At 48.8% G+C, this 27178-nt stretch overlaps 1 protein-coding gene across 6 annotated transcripts in view; it reads left to right on the forward strand.

The window, feature by feature from the left end:
- The window catches only part of Klhl3 (kelch like family member 3), a 130371-nt gene that overhangs the window by 66910 nt on the left and 36283 nt on the right, over positions 1-27178 (forward strand). For all 6 annotated transcript variants that reach the window (XM_052157324.1, XM_052157328.1, XM_052157323.1 and 3 more), the window contains one exon: positions 12382-12491. In XM_052157324.1, the coding sequence (XP_052013284.1) occupies positions 12382-12491 (110 nt within the window). The remainder of the gene's footprint in view (positions 1-12381; positions 12492-27178) is intronic.

Here is a 27178-nt window from a genome sequence, read left to right on the forward strand (position 1 = left end):
GGATAACTAATAGTGGGCAAGCCTAGCTCATCGTCAAGTGGAATATGGTTAACTTGCACGTGGCTGTGAGTTGTACATGGCTGACATAGAAAGAGCTGAGAAGGATTGGGAAGGCGTCCCTGTGTGCTTGTGAAAGCTTGTGAGCGGGTGAGCATGGCTGTGTATGTGAGTGTGCAAGTATGGATGTGTAAATTTGTGCATGTGAATTTGTATATATACAGGTGTGTGTGAAGTTGCATGTGAATGTGCATGCATTAGTGTGTGCATGTGTGTGCACATGTGTGTAGCATAAATTAAGCTTAGTGCTGAAACGGATCTTTTTCTTGTCGAGACAGCTTTTCTTGGCTTATTGCTCCATGTGGATGGTGCCGGAGGCTGAGCGCGCTCCAGGCTCCCCGTGATTAACGATGCCGGAGGCTGAGCGCGCTCCAGGCTCCCCGTGATTAACGAGTGCCCTCTGACTGGAAAGCACTTCTTGCTTTCCAGACTCACTGATTTTTTAAGTCTGAAAGGATTTAAAGTGCATGATCGGTATGGTGGCACAGACTTTTGACTCAGCACTACAGAGGCAGGAGGATGACTACAAGTTGAAGGCCAGTCTGGGTTATAGGATAAACCCCCACGTCAAAGCCCAAACCAAAGCAGACAAATCAACCAACCAATCCTCACCGAGGGCGAAGGTGCAGTCAGGTTCAGAGTGATGGAGCTGCATCTCATCAGCTGGGAGCACTCTCTGCCCTGCGAGGACCAGGCCTGGCTTCCCGGCAGCCATGTTGGCACCTCAATCACACTGTTTAAGGGATCTGGCCTCCATGCCAACCTGCACTCACGCGCACAGACCCACACAGACACACACAATTAGAAAGAAATATGAAACCTAAACAAAAGGCAACTTCACAAATCAACTTCCTCCATTCACCTCAGAAAACTGTGAACACTGTTAATTTTAAATTTATTTGTTTTAGATATCAGTGTTGACTTCTCCAGGAGGATAAGGTTGGGCCTTCGCAGACTTCCCTGACGCACACTGTCCTACCCGCTCTTCACCCTCACAATGGAGCCAATCATTGGGTTCTGATTAGATGTTTTAGTCAGAAAAAGATGTTCACAAACATCAGAAAGGTGGCAAACAACTGTCTTTTTCTTTAATATGTGTGTAACCACACTAGACGCAGCTAGAAGAGCCTCAGTCTGACAGCCAGTTTTCTGAGTAACACTGTACCTTGGAGAACTTACTGTCCTGGTATTTGAAGAGAGTCTTGGGAGGGAGACGAAATGGCGGTAACTATGCCGTCCAGCATGTTAGCAGGACACACTCCCTCAGCATTCATCCCAGGAAACGGAAGGATCCCAAGTTATGTAGGAAACGTGTCTGGCCATCTTAACTGCTAGGTTGGTGTGTAGCTGCCTCCTTGTCTACCAGGGGAAAGCGTTATCTCTTCCCACGCCCAGATAAACAGCGCCACGCCTGCCCCTCTTTTCAGCTTCTTGTCTAGTCAGGACCTAGGAAATGAGCTGCGGAGCTGCTGTCTGCCCTGCTGCAGCAGTCCCTGTGTCCATGAGGCGACAAGCGTGTGCCCTGTTGCTTTTGGTTCTCTAGACAACCCCTGTACAGACTGTCAGTCCTCCATGTGCAGAACACATGGCCAAGGGTCACAGACTGCTGGTTCTCCATGTGCAGGAACACATGACCAAGGGTCACAGGCTGCTGATGGTCCACAGGAAGGCACCCACGTGACCAAGGGTCACAGACTGTCAGTCTTCCATGGGAAAGCACACATGACCAATGGTCACAGGCTGTAACCTTCCATTGGAAGACACACATGTCTAATGGTTACAGACTGTCTGGATCCTCCATGGGAAGGCACACATGACCAATGGTCATAGACTGTGGGAAGACACACATAATCAAGGGTCACAGCCTGTAACCATCCATGGGAAGGCACACATGGCCAAGGGTCACAGACTGTCAGTCTTTCTTGCACAGGTACACACATGACCAACGGGCACAGGCTGTTGATCCTCCACACACAGGTACACCCATGACCGATGGTCACAGGTAACATGCTAATCCTCCATGTGGACACACACATGACCAACGGTGAAGCTGTCCTTGAAGCTGACCATTGGGAAGGACTTCTACCCTGGCTATCAATTCCGTTGACCTGGACTCTGCTGCTTGTCATCTGTCCCCCTGTGTCATCCGTCCTCCACCTTCTCTCTCCTAACAAGGGGCCCACATGGAAGAGGCCCCTTTCCTGAGGGATGTTGCTCAGGTTTGACATGCCGGGAGCTGAGTCAGGATGAGCGGCTGCATGTGTGGTCCCACTGTGAGCATTTGTCAGTGTGAGGAAGGTTCAATGCTGAGGTGCTTGGACTTCTGTTCCCCTCTTTCTTACCTCCTCCACTAGCCCTCTCTGCTAACCCACCCCGTGTGTACATCCATACAAGTACTGTGTTTTCCTCATCCCCTCTTCCCCATGCATGGTAAGCCAGATCTATGGGAGGCTGGAGATGATGTTTCGTTCTGGTGCTTCCTGGTCCTGATGCTGCCAAAGAGATTGGCTTCTGGCAGCAGCTTCTGCACACATATCTGTTGTAGGGAATGGTGAGCGGGGCCCACATACCTGTATAGGGATGGCGGGTGCCCGCGTACCTGTGGAGGAAGGCTGCCTGACTAGGGGGGAATGCGGCCCTTGTCCAGAATGTGGGGCCGTTCTGGCGCAGGCCTCATGTTCCTGTGGAGGAAGCCTGGCTGGGCGGGAGAGTCTTTGGTCTGGCCTGGCGGCTGGAGACCTGAGGCCTGTTCCATTCCTCCAGCATGGCGGGTTTAGAGAAGAAGAGACAGTCCATGGTTTAGAAGCTTTATTATAGAAAAGGAGGAAAAGGAAAAGAGAGAGAAGTAAAGACTGAAAGAAAAGATGGGGGATGAGAGCTGGCCATGACCGCGTGGAAAGAGGGGAGAGTGGAGAGATGCAGCTAGTAAGGGCAGGGGCGGGATTTGAACCCGGTGTCGGTGTCTGTGGCCATTACCTTCCATAGCTTCCATTTTGCACGTAAGTGTAGTGGGGAGCTTCTTCCACTGAAATGGTGTGCTTGGTCGCCTGTGTTGCCGGGTTGCCGAATCCTAGCACCAGACAGGGTAGACGGATGGACAGACAGCTGATGCTGGTACAGACTTACGGTCACCTTGGGGTTGGGGAAGCACAACGTGGATGGCTTCTCTTCTTGGTCGCACCCCACCTGGCCACACAGATTGTCCCCTCTCTGCACAGGTGGCCATGTCTATATTCCCTGGCTTACTTAGCACGCTTGACAGACATGGAGGCCCCTCTCTGTGGTGCAGGCCTGTGACCTTCCCACAGCCTGCCTTTTCGAAGCCTTGGCTTTGTAGAGCAGGGGCTTTAAGGTTCAGGGATAATGGAGAAGCTCCAACTCCGATGAACAGAGAGAAGGGAAATGGTGAAGATTGCTGTGTTTAGAGAGGGAGATTAGAACGGTGCCTTGTGTCCTTCCTCTTTGACTAATGTGGGCCTGCTTCCTTTTGTGTCATTTATCCCTGGCCTCAGGTGGGACCCCGTCCTCTGGGATACCTGTTTCTGGAGACAGATTTCTCACTTTACTTTGTTCTGCTGTCACATGCAAGAAGCGATGCTGGGCCACCTTGCTTTACAAAGTGTTTTTTGAGCCAACATAGCAAGGGAATCCTTTGCATCAGATCCAGAAGTCAGGCCTGACCACACATGGGGCTGAGTGACCCTGGTCTGTTTTTAAACAATCTTACTGGTTTCAGGAGGGTGGAAATGATGGAGGACGAGAGTCCAGCTGCTGTACCGAGGGCTGCAGAGCTGGGGCCAGGCTGTAGACTCCGGAGCTCATGGCTTCTGACTGCTGATGTTCAAACTATGCATGCCCGGGGAGGGGGCCAGTTCAAGGCTCCTGATTTTGGGTTTCCTTTATCTGGAAGTACAGGCGGGTGCATCTGTGGTCCCTCTCCTCCCCTCCCCAGTCTGTAGCCAACGGGGCTCTGCCTTCACTTGCCTGCCGCCCCCAGCTTGTCCCTGGATGCTTCTCCAACAACAGCTCTTGTTCTGACACATTGCAAGTATTTCAGCTTGAACACAAAACCCATCACGGATCATTCCAGGAAAAACAGATCGGCAGAATGACCATGAGCGGCAGAACAATCCCACCGGGAGTGAAACACCATGGCAATGTTGTCCCCTCCTGGATCCTTCAGGATCTCTTTCATTGAAAACATATTTATGGGCTGGAGAGATGGCTCAATGGTTAAGGATGCTGTCTGTCCTTCTGGGGGGATCCAGATTCTATTTCCAGCACCCACATGGTGGCTCGCAGCCATCTGTAATTCCAGTCAGGGCATCTGACACCCTCCTCTTTCTGACTTCTGAGGGTCCTAGAGCTGATGTGGTACACAGCTATACATGTGGCAAACACTCATGCACATAAAATAAAATGAAGGAGAAAATTCTCCCCAGGTTTAACAAAGCCTTCTTATTAGGTCCTGGGAAGTCTCCCACATCTACAGTTACATTCCCATACCATTGCACTAAACTTTATAAAATATAGACTATTGTACGAGGCTGGTTATCTTCTTGTCTGTCAGAAGTGAAGGTATAAACGTCCTTCAGTCTTCCGCCAGTCCCTCTGAAGGGGTCAGGGGGACAATATTAATTAGTCCTATAGAACATACGTATCATATATTTTGGTGGACACAGAGGCTCTCTGCACCTGTCATCCTTTCAACATATTATCATCTTATTTTATGTGTTTGGATGTATGTTTGTATATAGTATGTGTGCCCATAGAGGACAGAAGAGGGCATTGGATCTCCTGGAACTGGAGTTACGGGCAGTTGTGAACCAATGTGTGGTTTCTGGGTATTGACCCAGGTCCTCTGGAAGAGCAGTCAGTGCTCTTGACCTGTGAGCTACCATACCAGCCCCAATGCATTATGCTTTAATTTGCCCTAATACAAGATCTTAGAATCATGTCCAGACTCTTAAATAAGGCTATCCATTTTAGTGTGTGTGTGAGACAGAGACAGTGAGAGACAGAGACAGAGAGAAACAGAGACAGAGATGCTATACTAATACTCTGCTGATGGATATTAATCCTTCCAGTTTTATAGACTGTATTTCAGTGAGCATCAAATCTTTTTACATTTACTTCATATTGTGTGGGGGCTCCAGGGTTTCATGGTGCATGCAGAGGTCAGAGAAAAACTTTCAAGAGTCAGTTTTGTCCTTTTACCCTGTAGGTTCTGGGACTGAACTCAGGTCGCAGGCCTCAGCCACAAGCGCCCTTCCTGCTGGCCCTAAGTAGAGCGAGCATTCTTATGCATAATATTTTGGACTATAGTTGGCAGGGTATATTCCTGGTAGTGTAGCTGGATCAAAGAAAACGTACATTAAAATGTTGAGTCTGGAGATCAAGTATAGTCATAAATACTTGCCTAGTGCGTCTAAGCTCTAGTTCTATGTACACAGACAGATACTGTCAAATCTTTCTCTTTAGAAAGAGGAGCACTGGCTGGGGAGGACCCTCTTTTCCCAGTAGACTGCGTGGCTTCCTGTTTGGAACAACCCTGGCCCCTGCAGCTGCAGCAGCTCTTCCTGCTTCCTCTGCGTCCAGTTTTACTCGCAGGGTGATGTGTGAAATGTTTGTTCTGCTGCTGTCATGTGTTTTGTGTGTGTGTGTGTGTGTGTGTGTGTGAGGTCGGGGAGAGTGGGCCCTTCAGAAGCTGACTGCTCAGACCTCTGCCCTCAGCAGAGTGTCCCAGCCCTTCTGGGTAGCTGGAGGCTGGCAAGGGGACCCTGAAGTTTGCACAGCCCATTCCTTATCCCTTGTAATTGTTGCCCTGTTTAATCTTTAACCCGGAGACCTGGTTGTTTGGTAGTTAGAGGGCCAGGTGCCTGGGCCATCAGCAGGGCTGCTTAGGGGGTTTTAATGGGGCCTCATTAAAGCCACGGCAGTTAAAATTCTTTGGGTATGCTGTTTACATCAACCTGCCAAAGCTGAGCTGAAACCCTCCAGCCACACGATGGAAAAGCCATTTAATTTCATGTGCTCATAAAGAGAAATGTCCCCCGCCCCCACCTTTTGATTGATTAGGTCATTTGGTGGAATGAAGTAATTAAATCAGGAGTAGAAAAGTTTTGCGAAGCATTTAAACCATGAATCTCTGGCCCAGTGAGGTCCTTCTCATGACGGCTGCGTCCAAGTTGGCACAAAGAGAGGATGAAACCGAGGGTGGGAGTTTGTCACTATTTTGAAGACTTGCTGTGACCCGGGCATATTACCCAATAGCACTGATAACTAGGCAGTTCAAGGAGCACATGGCAGTGTGCGTGTGCGTGCATGCGTATACTTGAGAGAGTAGGAAGAGCATACACAGACAGGAAACACAGGCCATATGGAGGCTTCTTCCTACCTTCTGGGGCACATGGAAGAGATATTTGGAGCCTGAGGGCCAGTGGGCCTGACCCTTCTGGGAAGATATCAAGGTGGGCTCTGTTCATTCCCTGTGGAAGCCTAGCTTTCTCCCTAGAACAGAGAAACCCATGAGGCTGAGAAAAAAATCAAAACCTGGTTCAGGAAGGCTAACTTCTGCTCTTCAAAAATTGGAAATAAGGAATGGGGGGTGGGGAGCACCTAGGGGAGCACCTAAGGAGGAGCATCTTTGTCATTGAGAAGACCTGACTATGCTCCCAAAAGCCTTTCAACACTGAGATAAGCATATGTGTTGCATGCATGTTGCATACGTGTTACATATGTGTTACATACATGTTGTTTGGTATGGAAAGTTTAGAATGAATGAAACAGAGCTCAGGACCTCATGAGACTCTACTCAATGTTCTCTGAGGCATCTCTGAATTTTCCCAGGACGCTGCTGTCTTATACTGAGATGCATCTTCTAGAGGAGACATTTAGCCCAGAGTCCTGTGTTGGCAATTCTCAATGGGAGAAGGGGCAGGAGAGATGTCTCAGCTCATACCTCTCCGTGTGGACAGTGGGCCTGACGGACAGTGGGTCATCCACAGGGACAGAAATAATGCAAACGGTTTCATCAACTAGCACCCAGGATTCGAATGGTGTTTGTTATTGATATAACGGCTGGTTAGTTAGAATTGTAGCCAGGACCCTAGATTCTATTGGTTCCCTTTTACCAGTTGTTATTACTTTTAGGGAAGTAAGAAACAGGTAACACAGAAGGTTGTAACTCACTGTTAGAGGGTTACCTTCCCTATGCTGGGCCACGGTCTCTGCCTCTGTGTGAGGACCTCTCCTCCAAGCCAGGTTCTCCTGAGCATCTCCCATGGACAACACAAGGCCACACATGGAGTGTGGCACATAATACTTACTGGATGAATGAAGACTCTCGGCGCCTCACGAAACTGCCCTGTGTTCTCTGAACAGACTCTACATTTTCCCAGGACTCCGCTATTTTTATACTTGAGAGCCTCTTTTAGAGGAGACATTTAGCCCACTGTTAGCAACACTTCAGGAGAAGGGGGCTGGAGAGATGGTTCAGGAAAAATAACAGCCACAGCCATGGGCTTGCTGCCCAGATTACTGGTGTCAGCAAGCCTGTTGGTAGGCATTAGTTTGGTTCTCTTGATCACATTTGGCACATCACTTGCTAACTGTTCTGTAGTGCTCGGATATTCTCAATAAACACATGTTTTAAATATTTGCTTATTTTAATGCTTATAGGTCTTTATGAGACATTCTTTTAAGAGGTGAGAAAACAGTAGCCTCACGAGACTGGATAATCATGGCTAGAAAGTTTGTTGAGTACAATGGAATTAAGTTTGATGTCAGAGACTTGGCAAGACCCACAGTCCCAGATGGCGCCTCAAAGCTGTGGGCAGGCATCTCCATTGGAGCAGTGTTACCACAGCTGGACTGAAAAGGGAACAGGTTGTTGAGAGGCCTCACGCCTCATGAGCTTCATGAGGAGTCCAGAGTAAACTAACGCGTATCACCATTTTTTTTAAAGCGTTTAAATAGTTTAGCATCTAGTTTACTTCTTTATTGTGATTGTCATTTGGGGGCAGGAAACGCTCAAAATAAATCATTAGTTTTTGAAAATTTTGCTTTAGAAAGTCAAGAAAATTTAAAATCTACTGAGTGCAAGAAATGACTGTGTGTTTGTGTCCGTTGCCTGTTGTCAAGGCTTTGGTGATGGGACCTGCCTGGAGAGGGCCTGCCCTGTGTTTCTAGGGCTGATGGTCCCCTCTGTTCCTGCCTGTCCTCCTGATACAAGCTCTGGTAGCAGCGTTTCTGGCTTGCCACTTCTTGTGGCTTTTGGAATATGTCCTGTTTCCTTGAACAGATGGGACCTCAGGATGTGAGAATGACCAAGACTTTCCCTTTCAGCCTAGACCAAGTGATTAAAAATGTGTCCCTCCCTGCCCTCCTGAACCTGCTGGTCACAATGCACATTATCATTTTTGAGCCTTAAAAACGAGGCCTAGTTTAAGTGTTTGGATTACATTTTATCAACGAGGAGACCGAAGTCTGGAAAAAAAGTGGCTGTGAGATGAACCCAAGCTTTCTCATATCCAAGGCTCATGGCCACACCTTTCTGATGCATTGTGGGGGCTGCCGTAGCTGTGCATGCCTGCCTTTGAGAGCCTGAGACAGGAGGATGAGAGTTTGAGGTCAACCTGGATACATACAAAGAGCTGCATCAAAACAACAACATCAGAAAACCACCGGAGGCCACAACAAGGAGACCTACCCAGTGAAGCGAATACAGGAAGGATAGAAAACAAAACTAAACAAAAACTACCATAAAATACATTGAAGCAAGACAAACAAAAACCAGGCAATTAATTGTAGATGATTCTTGGGGAAATACCCCCGCAAGCAGAGTGGGTGCTTTTTAGAGAGCATATAGGGAAACGGTTAATGTGGGCCTAGTCTTCTTGAGTCAGGCTTCCTTCTTGGAAGCAGAGTTAAGAGCTGCATCTTGTTCTTGATTTGTTTATCCTGTTTGTTTTTTTTAAATGTGTGTGTGTGTGTGTGTGTGTGTGTCCATGGATGTCTGTGTGCCACTTGCATGTAGTGCCCACAAAGGGCAGAAGAGGGCATCGGATCCCTTGGAAGTGGAGTCACAGATGGTTGTGGGCGAGTTGCTATGTGGATGCTGGGAGCTGAACCTGAGTCCTTTGCAAGGGCAGCGTTCCTAACACGGAGCCATTGCTGCATACCCATTAATCCTGTCGCTTCGTATGTGTGGCTAACAGACAGGACAGAGGCTGGGCCTGATGTCTCCTCAGACGGAATAGAGAAGCACTCTGTCCCCACCTGTAACCTCTTCTGATTCCCATCCTTCTCCTGTCTGCTGTCTCTCCCCTCTCTTCCTTTCTCTCCTTCCCATCCCTTCCCTCTCCATTCCAAACTCACTTTTACTCCTTTCCTCTTCATCATTTCCTCAAGGTCTACAGCATCAGGGGAACGGCTCTTCAGTTCTTAGAAAAAAGTTGCTTCCAATTTTGGCACAAGACATGGCTGTTACCGTGGGCGGGGACCCCCTTCCCCTGGATTTCTCTAGCTTCCTTTGTTTGCTACAGAGTCGAAGGAGTCAGTGTTTCATTCTTTGCTTTGTCTGTGCCTTTGCTTTGACTTCCACCTCTTGCTCATCAAAACAACCCAGCTTCATCTTGGGCATGCGCATCTTCCGTTCTAAGTGGGGTGGGGGCTGAGGGGTGTCTGTGCCTACCAGCCTCTGAGACACGGCTTCTGTTATACGCAGGTGTGTTTGTCCTTTCAAAGTCCATGTCCCAGCCCCTTCGGACTCAGTAGTGGGGTGAGGAGCTCTTCTCCTCCCCATCACCTCTTCTCTCTCATTCTCTGCAGGGCTTGGCTCCCGTCCCCACCCTGGGTCCCTGTGTGAGAAACTGAAGCCCTCACTCCCCTTAGTGCCCCTCCCACTAGACACCACAATGAGGGCAGCCTTCGGGGAGGGAGTTTCAGTGGGCTGATCCTTCAGGGTTAAGGAGCAGTCCACCTTCACAGGAAGGGACTTAGGTTGAAATCACACCCTCTCTACAGGGCAGGAGTGGGCAGGAGGCAGGGTCAGGGGTCAGGGGTCGGGGGTAGGAGGCTGTTTTCTGCCTTGTTACCTCTGGGGTTTCAGGTTTGTTTTCCAATCCTCGAGGAACATGCAGCGTGGCACTCCCCAGGTGCTTTGCTCCATTTGCCATAAAGAGTTTTTTTTTCACGGCACAGATGGCACAGATGTCTGCATCTTACCTCCCGTTTTCTCCACACTGTTCTGTTTCCCGTTCACCATGTTTTGGCCAACTAAAGCTAGACATGGGAAGGCCAGAGGCTGGCTGTGGGGTTTGCAAGACTCCTGGGACCTAAAAACCAAAGGCTCACAGAGACAAAGGCCGAAAGGCCAACTCCTCATCCTTCATGACAGTCAGGAGTCCGACTTGCTGGTTTGTTCCTTTCGGGGGAGGTGATCTTGACTCCATCATCAGGCCCAACTAGAATTGCCTTTTATCCTGGAGGGGAGGTTTGGGGAGGGGAGAGAAAATGTTTACAATTCTATTATCTAGGAATAAAATATCAACATGTAGGCAATCCAGACAAAGGTAGGAATTCGTACAAAAACTCACTGTGTGAGAAAAATTTCAATCTAAAATTAAAAATGTGTTCTGTAAGAAATGGTTTGAAACTGGCTGGCACCTGTGCTGATAGCTTGAGGGTTAGAGTTAACTCTTAAGAGTATTAAGAGAGCCTACTCTTCCCGCAGAGGACCTGGGGTGGGCTACCAGCACCCACGTGGCAGCTTACAACACCTGCAAATCAGTTCCAAGGATCTGCTGCCCTCTTCTGACCTTTATGGCCTTCTGCATGCACGTGGTGCACAGATGTATAATCAGGCACATGCCAATACCGGTGTTTGTGCGCGCGCGCGCGCGCGCACACACACACACACACACACATATTTAATTTTTTAAAGATTTATTTAATATGTTTATATGAGTACACTGTAGCTGTCTCTAGACACACCAGAAGAGGGCGTCATATCCCATTACAGATAGCTGTGAGCCACCATGTGGTTGCTGGGAATTGAACTCAGGACCTCTGGAAGAGCAGTCAGTGCTCTTAACTGCTGAGTCATTTCTCCAGTCCCCCATACTTAATTTTTAAAAGTACTGATTTGAGTAAGTTCTTTTTAGTTTTTTTTTTTTTTTGAGACAGTGACGAGTATGGGAATGATTTGATATGTTCTGATTTTCCTTGGCCTCATGTAGCTTACTAGACCTGGTGTTTCGGGAGCCTCCTAGGGCTGGAGGTCTCTGCCATTTGCGAGATCAGCCAGATGGGGCAGAGCAACTCCAGTGGGAATTGAGAAGTGTGTCCCATCAAAGGGGCCACCAGGCAAGGGGCTGGTGAGAGAGCCAAAGTGGGGCGGCAGGAGGGTTTGTGAGCACCTGGGCCTGCCTATGCTGAGAAACGTCATCTAGGTGAATTTACACGGAAAAGCTAGCGAAACACCTTCAGGTCCACCCTCATCGTGAAACCCACAGAAACGATGGTGCTTGCAGGAGGGCGGACACAAGTTACGGATGGTGGTGCCAGGCTCAACCTAGGCCCTTCTTTCACAGTGGGTGGGAGGGTGGCATCTGGATGATGGCCCAGGGAGGATATCAGGGCTGGGGTACTCTCTCAGGCTGCTCTCCTGTGGACCTCAGGCTGTGTCTTCTGCTTGCTTTAGCTGTCCTCAGGTTTTCCTCCTTGTAATGGCTTCCAGCCAGGCCGCTGGGGTCATTTCCCTGGGTTCACGCAGCCAACCTGTTGTCACCTGGATGGACATTAAGTTGGACATCCCTGTCAAACTGGGACTCCCAGATAGGCTTGGTTTGGGGCTGAAAGAGTGATGCCCCCTTCTGACTTCCTAACGTTGAAGTCCCACAAGAACTCCAGGGACTTCCTGCCGCACAGCTATTCTGAACCACTTGTGTGTGGCTGAGCTTCAGGGGTGCTGTGCTCGCGCCCAGACAGCAAATGAGCTCAATTACGTAAGCAGGTCCCAGTGAGGCCTTACTGCAGTGCCTGGATCGACCTCACAGAGTGCGGACCAAATATAAACCCAGATCTCTCTGCTCCACTTTCGCCTCCGTTACTGTTCAGGACAAGGTAGCACAGGGTGACACATGCCTTCACTTGGGCATTAAGAGTCCGTCTCCCCCACAGCCAGGAGCCCGCCTTTGTCTCCTTTGCCCTCCAGCTCCTCCTCAGATCTCCGCCTTTCTCCTCAGCCTCTGCCCCCGAAGGTTGCCCGTGGTCACTCGCTGAGGCCTAACCTTGTTGTCTTAACTTCTTGTCTTGGAGCAGAGCAGCATTTCCCAGAGGTGATGCTGGGGGAAGAGTTTCTGAGCTTAAGTCTGGACCAGGTGTGCAGCTTGATATCCAGCGACAAGCTGACTGTCTCCTCAGAAGAGAAGGTACTGTGTAGCCCCCGGGGAAACACGAACCTTACTTAAACAAGCAAGCAAGCAAACACAAAAAGACCCTTTACACTGAAAACAAAAAAATGGGAGGCCTGTGACATTCTGAATCCCTTAAAGAGATGACAGAGATGGTAAGGATGCTTCTAGCGGCCAAGTGCTCGGACTGCCACGCCCTACGTTAAGTCCCTGTGTCCTTTAGTTCCTTCAGCCCTGGGTGTAGGCCTTGCCGCTCTCCCTGTGTCACAGAAGAGAAGCCCGTGCCAGATTCTTCCTGTGACAGGGAGGGTTTCTTTGCTCTAGGATCTGGAGTCTGGGGCAGTAAAACTTTCACAAATTCCAGGTATTATCCAGCCTGGTCCACACTTCTCCTCCAGTTTATGCAAATTAGTTGTGTGATCTTGACTAGGGTACTTCTGACTCTCCCGGACCTACTCCTCAAGCCTCCCTTCCATGAGGGTGGGGGCCGAGGGGTGGAATGGAGTCCTGTGCTGTATAAAATGACTGGCAGAGTTCCCGGTGGGGAGTCCACATTAGCCAAGGTCATCATCACCCTCCCTGTATGTGGGGTTAGTTGCTCCTCCCTGCATCCAGGACACTCACCCCGCCCTCCTGTCTGTCATGCTCTGAGATGGCTCTGCTTCCCACAATGCAGTGCTGAGCTGCTCCGTCCTGGGAAACACACCTTGGGTGTTTTCTTCATCCTTAGAGAGTCTAGAGTATCCCCCCTCCATCCCCAAATCCTTTTTGTCTACACAGTATTGAAGCTTCAGGTCCTTTCCTGAGGAAACATTCAAGGAAAAATATGCGCGAAGGACTTCATATGCAGACACCTCGTGTGTCCGGAGGGCTGGGTGAAACAAGTCACTGCTTTCCTGGGAAAGCTTGCTTGGGAAGAAAAGCAGTTGTGTTTAGACCTGTGGGTCCTGGGCCCCCAGGACACCCGTCAGGTGACTGTGCAGTGATGCAGGCTCTGCCCTGGGCTTGGGGGGGGGGTCTGCTGCCATTAGCACCACAGAAACACACCCTTCAGAGAGCGGTGTGGCCAGCCGGGCCGCAGGCTCCTTCCTGCTGTATCCCCAGAAGCGAGGTGGGCCCTCTTGCCTCCGGCTAAGCCCGTTTACTATCCTGCCTGGATTCGAGCCGCCGGATTGACACAACCAGAAGATATAAACTGTGCCGGGCGGTTTTTATAGCAATGTGGCCCAAGTTAGAGTTATCCGAAAGGAGGTAACCTCAGCTAAGGAAAGGTTTCCATAAGATCTGCCTGTAGGGCATTTCTCATTTTTAAAACTTTTTATTGATTCTTGGTGAATCTGACATCATGCACCCTAATCCCATTCATCTCCCTATCCCTTCATATCTGCCCTTACAATCTCCCCCACAAAAGAAAACCAACCCAAAAGAAACCTGTCACACCATGGAAGTGCCGCATGTCACGGTGCGTCCCACAGCACACCGCACACCTATCACACCATGGAAGCGCAGTATGTCACAGTATGTCACAGCACACCGCACACCCCTTTGCCCACACCTCTTTGCTTGCAAACGTTTATTGCAATGGGTCATCAGTCTGGTCTGAGGCCTTTGGGTTCTGCTACACTATCGATATTGGATCCCCAGAGGACTCCTCTTGTTGCCCGGTGTCATGGAGATCCTGCAGTTTGGAGCTGTAGGACCCGCCCCTTCATGTGCTTTAGCAGTTTATAGATAGGGGCAAATATTGGGGTGGGCCATCTCAAAGTGTAGTTCATTTTCTTAATTGATTGATGGAGGAGATTGTGGGCAGAGTCATCCCTGGGCTGGTGTCCGGGTTCTGTAAGAAAGCAGGCCGAGCAAGCCAGTGAGCAGCACCCCTCCATAGCCTCTGCATCAGCCCCTGCCTCCAGGGTCCTGCCCTGTGTGAGTTCCTGCCCGATTTCCTCAGTGGACTGTGACCCAGGAAAGATTAGCCTTTATTTACTTAAACCCTTTCCTTCCCAGCTTTCTTTTAGGGCACATCTTTCTGGAACCCACACCAGCATACCTGCTGAGAAAGCACCTTGAGTCTGTGTCTTCTCTGACAGGATGCGGGGTGGAGAAGGGGCACCCTCACTTCCTGAACACCACAGGGACTGGCATTCAGGCAAACTTGGCCGCAGTCTCTGCTTGCTCTCTCTGTGACCCTGTGAACTCATCCTAAATATAAAATAAGAATCCTAAGAGCACCTCCCTCTGAGAGCTGGCGTGAGGAATGGAAGGGACAGAGAAAACCCAGCGTTCCATAAATGCCAGCTGTTAGCACAGCTCTCATCTCAAAGGGAAGAAGGGCAGTTTATTCTGGAGCCAGACATGAGTGGCCCGGGAACATAAATCCAGGTCACCTGGTGCTGTGTTCTAGCAGCGATATATATATGTATGTGTATGTGTATGTGTGTGTGTGTGTGTGTGTGTGTGTGTATGTATATGTATGTATATGTATATATGTATATGTATATATATATATACACACACATATATATAAAATCTTACATCATACCAAACACACATACACACACACACACACGGATGTTGGGGGTGGGAATGTCAGGATGTCAGGTATGTTGCAGCAAAGTGGGACAAGGCTTGCTGTAGGTCTCAGATGCTGGCTGGCACTGTTAGCCTTTGGGCTGGTAGACACTAAAGGTTTGTTTCTACATCCCAGAAGAATTTACCCAAGAGCTGTGAGTTAGATTACACACAGACAGAGGTGGGCACAATGTGGCTGGTATTTTAAAGATCTGTTTCTTTAGTGTGTGAGTATGGGTGCTTTGCCTGCCTGAGTGTCTATGCACCATGCCCGGGCAATGCTCCTGGAGGCCAGCAGAGGGCAGCAGGACCACGGGAACCGCAGTTACAGGTGGTGGTGAGTGCTACAAATCTAACCAGAGTCCAGTGGACGAGCAGCCAGTGCTTTTAACTGCTGAATCATCTCTCCAGCTTCGGTGATGGCGTTTGAGAGGTCAAGAGAGCCCAGGACGGTTTGGCTCTGCATCTGCGACGTTTCAGTCTTTTCTTTCACTTCAGTCCTCGGCAGTGAGCTTAGCGATGTTCAGTGGTTGCTTCCAGGGCGGTAGCCTTTCAGGCAGTTCAGCTAACACCATGGTAACCCCAGTCCTGAGGTCAGAGGTACCGTTGCCAATGATAATGCAGCCAGTCTCCACAAGGTGGCGATAATGTTAGTGGAGAGAGATTCTTGTGGGCCAAGGTGGCTGAGTGGTTCAGGTGCTGCTAGACCATGCTCATAAGTAAACTGCTTCTCTCCCAGGCCAGGGAAACATGGGCTTATGTGGGGTGGCTCTCGTGACTGACTTCATGTACTTAGGGAGTGCATGCTCTTTTAAAGTAGGTCAGAGTGCATATACGCATGTTCACGCTGACGGAATGCTGCACATGTCATTCCTTGAAAGCGTGAATTAGGGGATCACCTTCCCTAAAGCTTAGACTCATGATGGTGGCTGCTGACTGTCTACTTGAGTAAACTATGAAACACCTAGGGTGTTAGTGAGCTCCGCTCTAGGGCATGCCTGTGAGGGCTTTTCCTGGGAGGACTGAGTCTTCCCCTCAGAGAGGGGAACCCACCCTGACTATGGGTGGTATAGTCCACATGGGCTGGGCCGAATAAAAAGAGTGAAAGACTCTATCTGAGTGTCTGCGTTCATCACTCTGCTTCCTGGACCCTGGAGCTGTGAGCCAGCAGCCTTCCCCACCACGGGAGCTGTACCCTCAAACTGTGGGCTGAAATGAACCTTTCCCCTCAAGTTCTTCTTGTCAGATATTTTGTTGCACAAGTGAAGAAAGTAGTTAGTATAGACAACTGGTAAGAAAGTTTGTCAGGCGCTTCAGTAGAGCTGAGCTGAGCACCGGGTGCTCAGGTCTGGGAACGTCAGCATGGGGATTGCAAGAGTTCACAGCTTCAGGGAGCATGTCTCAGAGTGCTGTGTGCTGGGCGCGGCCAGCCCCTCTCTCCAGGGTTCGGAAAACCAGAGCAATGACGAAAGTGTAGACAATAAAAACCGTGCATGTGAAATGTCAGAGACCAGGTGACACCATGAGCAGGCAGCAGACTTCACCATGCAAGATGTCAAAGGAAGGGAGGTTCCAGGAAAGCTACCAAGTCCTGCCTACCTGTGGCAGGATCAGATCCCCAGCACGGAGCTCCTGAGCAGACTGTATGAAACTGAGAAGCTCAAGCCCAAGTTGCAGTGCGGATCCCAGGATTGGAGATGCCAGAGAAGCAGGGCGTTTGCTGAGGGAAGCTGCAGATAACAGGTGGAGCTCATCCAGGAGAGAGGCCATGATTGTAGCAGGCAACAGTGTTGCAAGGTAGGGGGTTCTCATGTCTGAGCCCCAATGCCTGAGGAAGCTCAAGTGTTTGTGTCTGTCGTCCCCCCCGCCCCCCCCCCCGTTTGTGTCGTCCCCCCCAACTTGCTTTTTCTTTGGTCTCAGCCTCCTCCTCCTGCTCTTCCTCCTCCTCCTGTCTCTGTTTCTGTCTGTCTGTGTCTGTCTGTCTGTGTCTCTCTGTCTCTGTCTCTCTCTTTGTAGACCAGGCTGGCCTCAGACTCACAGAGACCCCCAGCTTCTTTACACACCTCCCTTGGGATGGCACTGTTTACTTTGTGACTTCATATATCGGACACTATGAGACTTTAGGGACCAGGATGGGAAGCCATGGTTTAAGGTACCGTGCTTGGGTGTCGGGTTGACAGGGTGGACAGGTGATGGTGAATTTGGGTTGTTGACGTGAGAAATGCATGGTCCTGACGCATTATGGTGGCAAGCCTTTGGGTGTGTCTGGGAGGGTTTTTCCCAGGGAGGATTAACCGGGTAAGGGAAGACACACCCTGAATGTGAGCAGGCTAGGGTCTCAGGCAGAATCAAAAGGGAAGAGGGGAACCCCCGAGGACCAGCATTCCTTTCTTTCTGCTTCCGGTCCACAGAGGTGAGCCCGGAGCTTCATGCCCCTGCCACGGCAACCCCAGGCTGCCCCTGCTGCTCTGCCTCCACAGCCATGAGAGACAGACTCTCAAACCGTGAGCCAGGTAATCATCCCCCCACGAAGCCATTTCTCTTCAGGGCACTGGTCACAGTGGCCTGGAAGGTCACTAACACAAACATCATCTGTGCCTTCGTGGCTTTAGTACGTTTAGGAGTGAGACTGAGAAAAACGTAGGGTTTGGGGGCCGGAGAGATGGCTCAGTGATTAAGAGCACTGGCTGTTTTCTCTGAGGACCAGGGTTTGGTTCCCAGGATCCACATGGAGGGGGCTCACAACCACCTGTAACTTCAGTTCCAAGGAGTATGATGTCCTCTTCTGGTCTCTGCAGGTGCCAGGCACACACACACATACACACACACACACACACACATTGTATACAGATATACATTCAGGTAAACACCCATGCAACATGGATGTTTTTAAACAAATAGTTGGGTTTCACTCATCAACTAAACCCACCGCTTACCCTTCCTTTCCCTCCCTCCCCTCCCCTCTCCTCCCTCTCCCTCCTCTTCCCTTCCCTCTCTTCCCCTTTCCTTCCCTTCACTCCCCTTCCCTTCAGACAAGATCTCACTGTGTGGCCCTTGGAGCCTGGAGCTAACCAGTCTGGCCTCTTAACTCAGAGATCTACATGTAGGTCTGCGTACCATGTGCATGCAGTGCCCATGGAAGCCAGAAGAGGGCATCAGATCCCCAGAAACTGCAGCTACAGATGGTCATGAGCTGCCACGAGGTGCTTAGAAACCAGCTCCTGTCTTCTGTGAGAGAAACAAGTGTTGTTAACCACTGAGCCATCCCTCCAGTCCCCATAGTTTTATTTTTCTTAATACATCAAATATTGCTAGTGGATAAAAAGCTCGAGAACTTCTGACAAGTGTTTGCCATTTTGAAAACTTTGTGTTTGGTGCCCCAGATTTTAGGATTCCTATTTCCTGTAATTATACAGGATGTGAAGTGACTGCTGGCACACACAACAGCTTTTCCTCTTTGTTTCTTAGTTGACTTTTTAAATTTTTAATGTATTTGAAGTAATCTTAGGAATTTCTTAAATAGAAATTCAACTGCATTTAGTACCAACAGCTGTAAGCATTTCAGTTTGGTTCATAATCACACGACCTGGGTTTACCCAGATCCACATTTAACAGTTACATTAGCTGTGCTTTAGACTTACTTTCCTTTGCCTGTAGCTCATAGCTTTCTTGCGAGTGTCTTATATCAGGTACAGGTTTCAAACATCAGAGTTGAAAAAATTATCCCCCCCCTTCGTAAATTCTAGGAGATGTGGTGCTGCACTGTAAATGGTCAGTGTGCTCAGCTGTGGCTGGGACCAAATAGCTTGCTTCTTCTGAGCCAGAAAGTTGCTAAAATAAGCAACTTATCTTCTGCCGGAATGTATCCACCAGGGGGTCAGAGGTGCGGCCTGTTTTCTATAGTGATATGAGGCTCAGGGGAGACCATGGAAAATATTTGCTGAGTGAGTGAACCCTTCCCAGGGCTCAGCATTTTCGTCTATTCAAGTCGGTAGCTGCGTAGGATTTACCCCATAGGGCTGTTCTAGGAGGGAATGATATGTGTGTGAATTTGCCTAGAACACAGGAAATACAGTTGACGGGAGGCTCTATCAGTGCTGTGGTTAGGCATCTGTTTGGCCACTGGAAGCGTTAGTGGCGATTCAGGCCCCCACGGGGGACACTGTTCTTCATCCACATTGCTGTAGAGCAGTGTCATGACCTAGAGTTCCAACTCCAAGGCCTGCCAAGGGCACCACAGTGATCTCTGTGCTGTGCACGGTTTTTGATACCGTGAGGATGCTCAGCTGAACACGCCTCACAGGAGTGAGGGACGCAGGCTGAGCGTGGCCCTGCCCTAGGTCAGCTGACCCGATTGATTTGAATACTTCTCCAGAGAAAAGAACAGTCACGTGGAGGTGTGTGTGCGTGTGTGTGTGTGTGTGTGTGTGTGTTTGTGTGTGTGTATGTATGGGTATGCACGCACGGGTGTGTGCTTGTGTGCGTGTGCGTGCACGCCCATGTGTGTGTGTGTGTGTGTGTGCATGTGTGTGTGAGTGAGAGAGAGAGAAAAGGGCAGATGGAACATTGGTTTCTTTCCCTTTTCTTTATTTGGTTTTTGTTTTAAAAATTACTGCCAATTGGACCTAGAAAGAAAGCTTAGCAGATAAAGTGCTCTCTCTGGTCCAGGTATACATTCAGACCGCTAAACACATGTGCCAGAACTGGCATAGCCATGTGTGTTGTACTGGCTGGTTTCGTGTGTCAACTTGACACAGGCTGGAGTTATCACAGAGAAAGGAGCTTCAGTTGGGGAAGTGCCTCCATGAGATCCAGCTGTGGGGCGTTTTCTCAATTAGTGATCAAGTAGGGAGGGCCAATTGTGGGTGGTGCCATCCCTGGGCTGGTAGTCTTGGGTTCTATAAGAGAGCAGGCTAAGCAAGCCAGGGGAAGCAAGCCAGTAAGGAACATCCCTTCATGGTCTCTGCATCAGCTCCTGCTTCCTGACCTGCTTGAGTTCCAGTCCTGACTTCCTTTAGTGGTGAACAGCAATGTGGAAGTGTAAGCTGAATAAACCCTTTCTTCTCCAACTTGCTTCTTTGTCATGATGTTTGTGCAGGAATAGAAACCCTGACTAAGACATGTGTCTATAACTGGAAGTGATGGGCAGAGGGGAGGCAGGACCTTCTTGGGGAACCTCCTGGCTGAGCGTTCTAGCCAAAGCTGGGAGTTTTTGGTTCAGTGAGATATCTATCTCCAAAATAGGGTGGAGAGTCCTAGAAGGAGATGTTTAACGTCACCCTTTCTCCTGTATAGGTGCATACACAGGTGAACACACTCTTACACACACACATACACAACCACACACACCAGTTGCTTGAGAGCAGGACACACACACACACCTGGCAGAATCATGCAGCATCACTGGTTCTTTGGGTAGATTCTCCACATCTCTCCACACCATGACTGAACCAATACAAAGACTCCCCTGGGTTCTTTAACACCTGCAGGCGATCAAATCGAAGCCTGTAAGGAATTGGTTTGCTGCATCCCTTTCTGGCTACAGGTAACCCTTGCAAAGCGAAGGCAGGATAGCAAACTCCCAGGGTACACACAGGAAGAAGAGAGATTTGGCAACATCTCCTGAGTTCTTGTGCAGTTTGCCAGGGCATTGCTGCCTAGGCCTGGCCTCCGTTGGGTGTCTCCAAGTCTTGGCTTTGTATAGCTCAATTATCCCATGCCATCTTATGAAACACGAATATGTTGGCTGGATTTATGTCAGCTTGGCACAAGCCAGAGACATTTGGGAAGAGGGACGCTCAGTTGAGAAAACGCCCCCATCGGATTTGCCTGTGGGCAAGTCTGTGGTAGATCATCTTGATTGATGATTGATTTGGGAGGGCCCAGCTCACTGTGGGTGGTGCCACCCCTTGCCAGCTTGTCCTGGGTGCTGTAAGAAATCTGGGCTACACAAGCTGTGGGGAGCAAGCCAGGATCCCACAGGGTCCTTCCGAGTCCCTTCCCTGGTCACTGGGTGGTGACCAGCTATAAGCTGCAGGAAACTCTTCCCTCCCCTGTTGCTCTTGGTTATGGTGATTTACTAGACAGTGGGAATCCTCCATAAGAGAAGGAGGCTTCTCACAGACAGCCCTGAATCGACACTGGATGGGGGATCGCTTGCCATTTAGAGATGGGTCAGAAAGAAATGGGCTAAGTCTCTTAAAACCTACATTTTCATGAGAACTTAAGTTAAATTTTTCTCTGTGTTGTAGCATGTGGTATAATATATCCTGGGACAATGTGAGGGACTCAGGCTGTAGAACCTTGATTGGCAGGCTGGGCTTGACTTCCATGAAGACATTATTTTATGGTGACTGAGCAGTGATCTGTTGGAAGCACTGGTGTACTCTGAGGTCTTTGCCCAGTGTCTTAGCCTGAGACAGCGGATTCATCTCCCTTAGTATTGTTTTTGTTGTTTGCATATGTTGGTTAACTTTAATAATGGCTTTTAGTATGACATTTTCATACACGTTTGTAACGTATTTCAATAATATTCACTGTCATCCTCTCTTGTCCCCCTCATGTTCCCAGCTTTTCAACTGGTGATTCTACTCTCTCTCTCACTCTGTCTCTGTCTCTCTCTCTCTCTCTGTGTGTGTGTGTGAGAGAGAGAGAGAGAGATAGAGAGAGAGATAGAGACAGAGACAGAGACAGAGAGGGCTATGAGTTTCATTAGCATTGTTTACAAGTGAATGGGAGAGGATTTCTTATTTGTTTATAGGGGTACAGGCTCCTTACCAATGGCTGATCCACTGAAGAAAATGCCCCACTGAACACTGACTGTCTATGAACCCCCAAAGAGGGATGTGTTCTCATGAGCCCCTCCCCCAAGACAAGCTGCCGATGGGCTCAGCCGTTCGCAGATCCCTTATGTGTAGTCACAGCAGCTCTGAGTTTAAGAGCAGGATAGCCGGGTCACACATGGAAGTCAGTCAGCATTCCCCACTACCCCCTTCCCCCACCCCTCGCTCTGGCTCTTACCTCCCTCTTCAACACTCATTATGCCTGGAAGGGAGTGAATCAGACACCCAGTTTATGGCTAAATATGCAACAGTCGTTTGTCATCATCGCCTTTACAGTTCAGTGTCTCTGTAGTTGCTGCTGACCATCGAATCAGAAAGGGGTCTCGATAATCCAAGCTGGCAGCAGCCCTGATCTACGGGCACAAACATAGTCATGTAGAAGTCAGCAAGATGGACAGACGCATGCCCACTTAGCAGATAACAGCAAGGCCCCTCCCCCCACCCCAGGCCAAGGCCTGTGACTTTCAAAACCATGGGCTATGACTGGCTTTATGGTGCCTGATATGACTCCCTCCCCAACCCGTCCCTGGAGAGTGGGCTTTGATTCCTGCCAGCAAGTGGTTGGTGATCCCTATAACAGACTTACCACTATTGCCTCAGTGGGCATACCTTGCCTGGCCAGTACTGTTGCATATGGGGTCCATGGACAAGTAAGACCTGGTGACAGACATTCTGACACCATCAGGGCTAGCCAACAGGGAGGAACCTTCCAGCCAGTTCCAACTAGATTTACCTATGTCCTGCAGCCAGGATGTGTGTGTTCTTCAACCGTAGAGTCTTACCAGTTAGTTCTGGTAGGCAAGCAACAGCAGTAGTAAGTGTCTATATTGTTTTAGGGACCTCAAGAGGCCTTCCCAACTCATAGGGAGGCAGACGGCACCTGAAGTTGGGGTTTTGATTTACTAATCCACGCTCTGGAAGCATCCCTCTCATCACTGTTATCCTTTGGGGAAAGTTCCCACAGTTCTTACTTAAGTTCCCACAGTTGAGCAGGGCACCACAGTGCTGTAAGCAGAGTCTTCCTTGGCCACCCACACTCTGCAGGCTGACTTTATGAATTTGCTTTCAATGTAGAGTCTGTATTGTGGCAGGTCAAGAAATACAGAAGCAGAGCCGGGCAGTGGTGGCGCACACCTGTAATCCCAGCACTCCAGGAGGCAGAGACAGGCAGATTTCTGAGTTCAAGGTCAGCCTGGTCTACAGAGTGAGTTCCAGGACAGCCAGGGCTATACAGAGAAACCTTGTCTCAAAAAAAGCAAAAAATCAAAAAAAAAAAAAGAAAGAAAAAGAAATACAGAAGCAGATAACACATGTGCAACTCAACATTTTACAAAGTAGACAGATCCGTCCCACTAGCACGCAGATGAAGAAACAGACTCCAGAATCCTCTTCTAGTCAATTCCCCTAGCTCAAAGGGCAGCTGGCATTTGACTTCCTATACCATACATCGGTTCTTATGAGTGTTTTAACTTGAAGATGTGATGTAAAGATCTACGTATACATTTGTGTTCGATGTTCCTTGGCCAGATAACAGTTCACGTCAACATTTTTCTTTTCTTGTTGTTGAGATAAGAGCTTATGTATTTCAAGTTGGCTTTGACCTTGCTATGTATCAGAGGATAGCCTTGAATTCTGGATCTCTGTCTCTGCCTCCAGGTGCTAAGATTACAGATACACCCCACACAGCCTCTGCCTTGCTGGGGATGGAATCTAGCTCGACCAATCAAGCCACAGTCTCCCATCCCCAACCACTGCTGGTTTAACTTCCTAGTGCTTGAAGCTGCTTGCACAACAGATAACCAGGACTCAGTGAGACAACTGAATGTGTGAGCAACGGAGCCCTGTGAACGGAGCTCGTTTCTGCTTCCCCTTGCTGTAGCACTCCGTCAGGGGACACAGAGATGAGCGGCCCTGGCCATTACCGTCCAAGAGTGTGGCAAGCAGATAGACTGAAAGCCTGTGCCCTGAACATCTGGATCTAAGAGGGAGCCCATGCTCACGGAAGACACCCAGGAGTACTTTCCTGGATCGTTGGATAGCAAAGGCATTGCAGAGTCCGTAGGCTATGGGCATCAGGATTTGTAGATACTTCTCATGCAGTTTGGGACAGCCCACTGTACTTGTGGAGGAGAGTGGGCAGCTTGCTGAGAACCAAGGATCTGTGGCGGACTGAGGTTTAGAATGAAGGAAAGTTCTGGAAAATTGGCTAAGGAGTGAGCATTTTTATTTTTTAGGGCAGAATTTAGCCAACTGTACCTCAAAAATTATAATATTACAATATATCTATATATCTATATCTATATATATGCATTAAAAGGAAAAGGAGTTTTCAGGGCAGGTACATTAGGGTTGTTCTTAACCTTTCTAACAGTGCGACCCTTAGTGTAGTTCCTCATGTTGTGGCGATTCCCAACCATATCTGTACTTTTGCTGTTGTTTTGATTTGTAAAGTCAGTATCTGATATGTGGGATATGTGATCTGTGACCCTCCCCCAGGGGTCACGACCCACACGTTGAGAACTGCTGCATTTGGGAGCGCTGTCTGGGAAGTGCTCGGAGCTGTGTCCTGTAGACTCCTGGGGGCTTAGACACTGAACAGCACGCACACTGATGGAGATTTGTCTGGTCTGTGGCATGCTGACCCTGAGCCCCGTGATTGTGGGATGTCTCCTGCATCTGCTACTCTTCCTCAAGGGAAAAGCTGTAGTCTGCATCAAGGTGTCTGAACGGGAAATGGCCCACACCAAAGTCAATTATAGAATTATTCTTAATGTAATCCTTAATGCAGTCTGAATTATCTGTGCTTCAGTGGAGACAACAAATGATCTGCTACCCCAAAAGGCTGGGAATGAAGTGCGGCAGAATTTAAACCAGCAGATATAAATGCAGTGTATCTCAATATTAAAAACAAAAATCAGATACAGGAAAAACCAAAGAGTGAGGAAGAGCCTTAACCAGGTCTACCTGAAACCCAAGCAGAGGTGGCCTGTGATTTTTAAAGCATTTTAAATTTATTGTATATATATATATATATGAATGTTAGGGCAAATTCAACGATAAAAGGGAACCTTTGATTAAAACTACAAAATAAACAGGCTTTCAGAAAACATCAGGAACATCTTCCAAATCATTTCACGGTGTCTAAATGACATGGTAACGTTAGGACAAACTTACCCAGTCTATGTGAAAATTAATCTTGAAATACCAATGGTACAAAATGACTTTTTAAAGGGTTACGTAATGACTTCATATCAAAAGAGTGTGAAGAAAAGCCAGAAAAACACTCGAGGGGGCAGCATGACCTCCCACACCAATTGAGCAGTGTGTGTGTGTGTGTGTGTTTATCTGTGGATTCAAGGGGATCTGGGTGGGGTGCTGGTAGCTTATCTGTTCCCGGAGCTTAGGCAGGATAGCAACAGCTAAGCGCAACACACACCCACTCAGGTACCGGCACTGACCACCACTGAGCAGAGGAGGGGCTAGAGCTCACTATGAGTAGATGTTTTGCAAAGTCATGAAAAACAAAACTCCCTGCACTGTCTGCTTGCACTCTACCTTGTGGTGGATTGCCAGGCAGCTCTGAAGGATGCCCAGGGATCCTGCTACCTTCTCTGGGATGCTTCAGGTCCACTCCCTTAAGAAAAAACATTAATCTATTGCTTAAAAAAGTCTTCAAAAATGGCTCACCGTGAATGAGAGATTTAGTTTCCACCAGGGATGAGCTCCTTAATAGGTTATCCAAAATCAAGTGGTCAGCCCTGAAATCATAGACATACCAGCAACAGTATATAGATGCAGTAGATTGTACATGTGTGTATATATATGTATGTATATATGTATACACATATAGGTGCATATATACTAACAAAAAGATGCTAGGAATTTAAGAGGGAGGAGAGGGATATGGAGGAGGTTGGAGGGAGGAACAGGTAGGGGAAATGATGTAAATGTATTTTAATTAAAAAATTAAGAAACAAAACGTGACCATTCTTGCATACAGAAACTCTCAATTTAAAAGTATGACAGCAGACATGGCAAATGCCCTTGTCCTCCCCTCCCCCGGGATGATGTCCTGGGACTGTGGGGAGAGCTATAATTAGTACTGCAGGCTTAAGGCCTTGGCTCCCAGCTCTGCAGCGGCACAGGGGTTCTGCCACTCAGGACTGAGATGCATTATGGCACAGCACTCAAACTTGGGGTTTGGGGTTTGAGGTGAGTTTGCATCTGCAGTTCCTCCTCCCTGGTAAGGTGGTGGCATCTGCTAACTTGTTACTCTCTGAAGCTATTTGGTCATTGCTAAGATATAAATCACAACACCTCTTTTGGAAGTTTGGTGTGGATTAAATGAGGTTATACATGTAAAATGTTATTGATCAAAATTCTCTCCAATCCTGATTAGCAAACCAGGTCCATGGGCAGGAACCTCATTTTTTTCTCTGATATTACTTAATTCGCTTCTCTTTCAGTTCCTGTGTGAGAATCACCTCACTAAGTTACACTCTTGCCAAATGGATCTCAAATCCTCCTCCTTGACTTTCAAATACATTTTGAAAGCTAGCATTGGTGCCCACTTCCCGGAGTCCCCTTTATTTGAGGTACTGAGGTCCAGCCTGGCTTGGTTGCCTGAGTAACCAGGCTGGGATGGGGTGGGGAGTTACCCAGTGTTTGATGGCCAGGGCTTATGCTTACACTTAAGGACTGAGAGCCTACAACAGTAAAGACTTTGCCTCAACTCATCTGCACATAGAGTGTCCAAGAAACTGGTTCAGCAGCTTAAGTCGGTGAGGGAATGACCCTGTTTCTTTGAAAGCAAAGAAGTGTAAGTAGCCAAGCATTTGCAGTGAGGCCACGGAGACACTGTAGCAGTCTAGGTGTTACTTGGTCCCTTGACTGAAGCCCTGGGATCTCTGCTTAGATTTCACAGAGTGTGAGCTTCGAACTTTCCCTGTAACTGGCAGATATTGAGTCTCTCAGGCATTGTGCTGTGGGATTCTCATCTCTGCTGCTGGGCATGGAGCACACTGGAGACTGAGTGAGTGTGGCACTGATCCAGCGAGGTTTTATTTACAAAACAGGTACAGGCTGGATTTGGCTTGTGTGTTCTACTTTGCCATGCCCAGCTAGCAGACACTTAAGAGGCAGTTGAGACTCATGGGGAACAGCAGCGCCACAGCTGGGTTTGAGGGGATTACACCTCTGCCTCTTTCTGGTTCTGGGTTGAATAAGTCAGTGAAGGTTCAGTGTTGACTCCGTTGGCTTATATGAGAAATCAGGATGGCTGCGGTGTCTGTGAGG

The sequence above is a fragment of the Apodemus sylvaticus genome, chromosome 14 (assembly GCF_947179515.1).
Source record: "Apodemus sylvaticus chromosome 14, mApoSyl1.1, whole genome shotgun sequence".
NCBI classification, from domain to species: Eukaryota; Metazoa; Chordata; class Mammalia; order Rodentia; family Muridae; genus Apodemus; species Apodemus sylvaticus.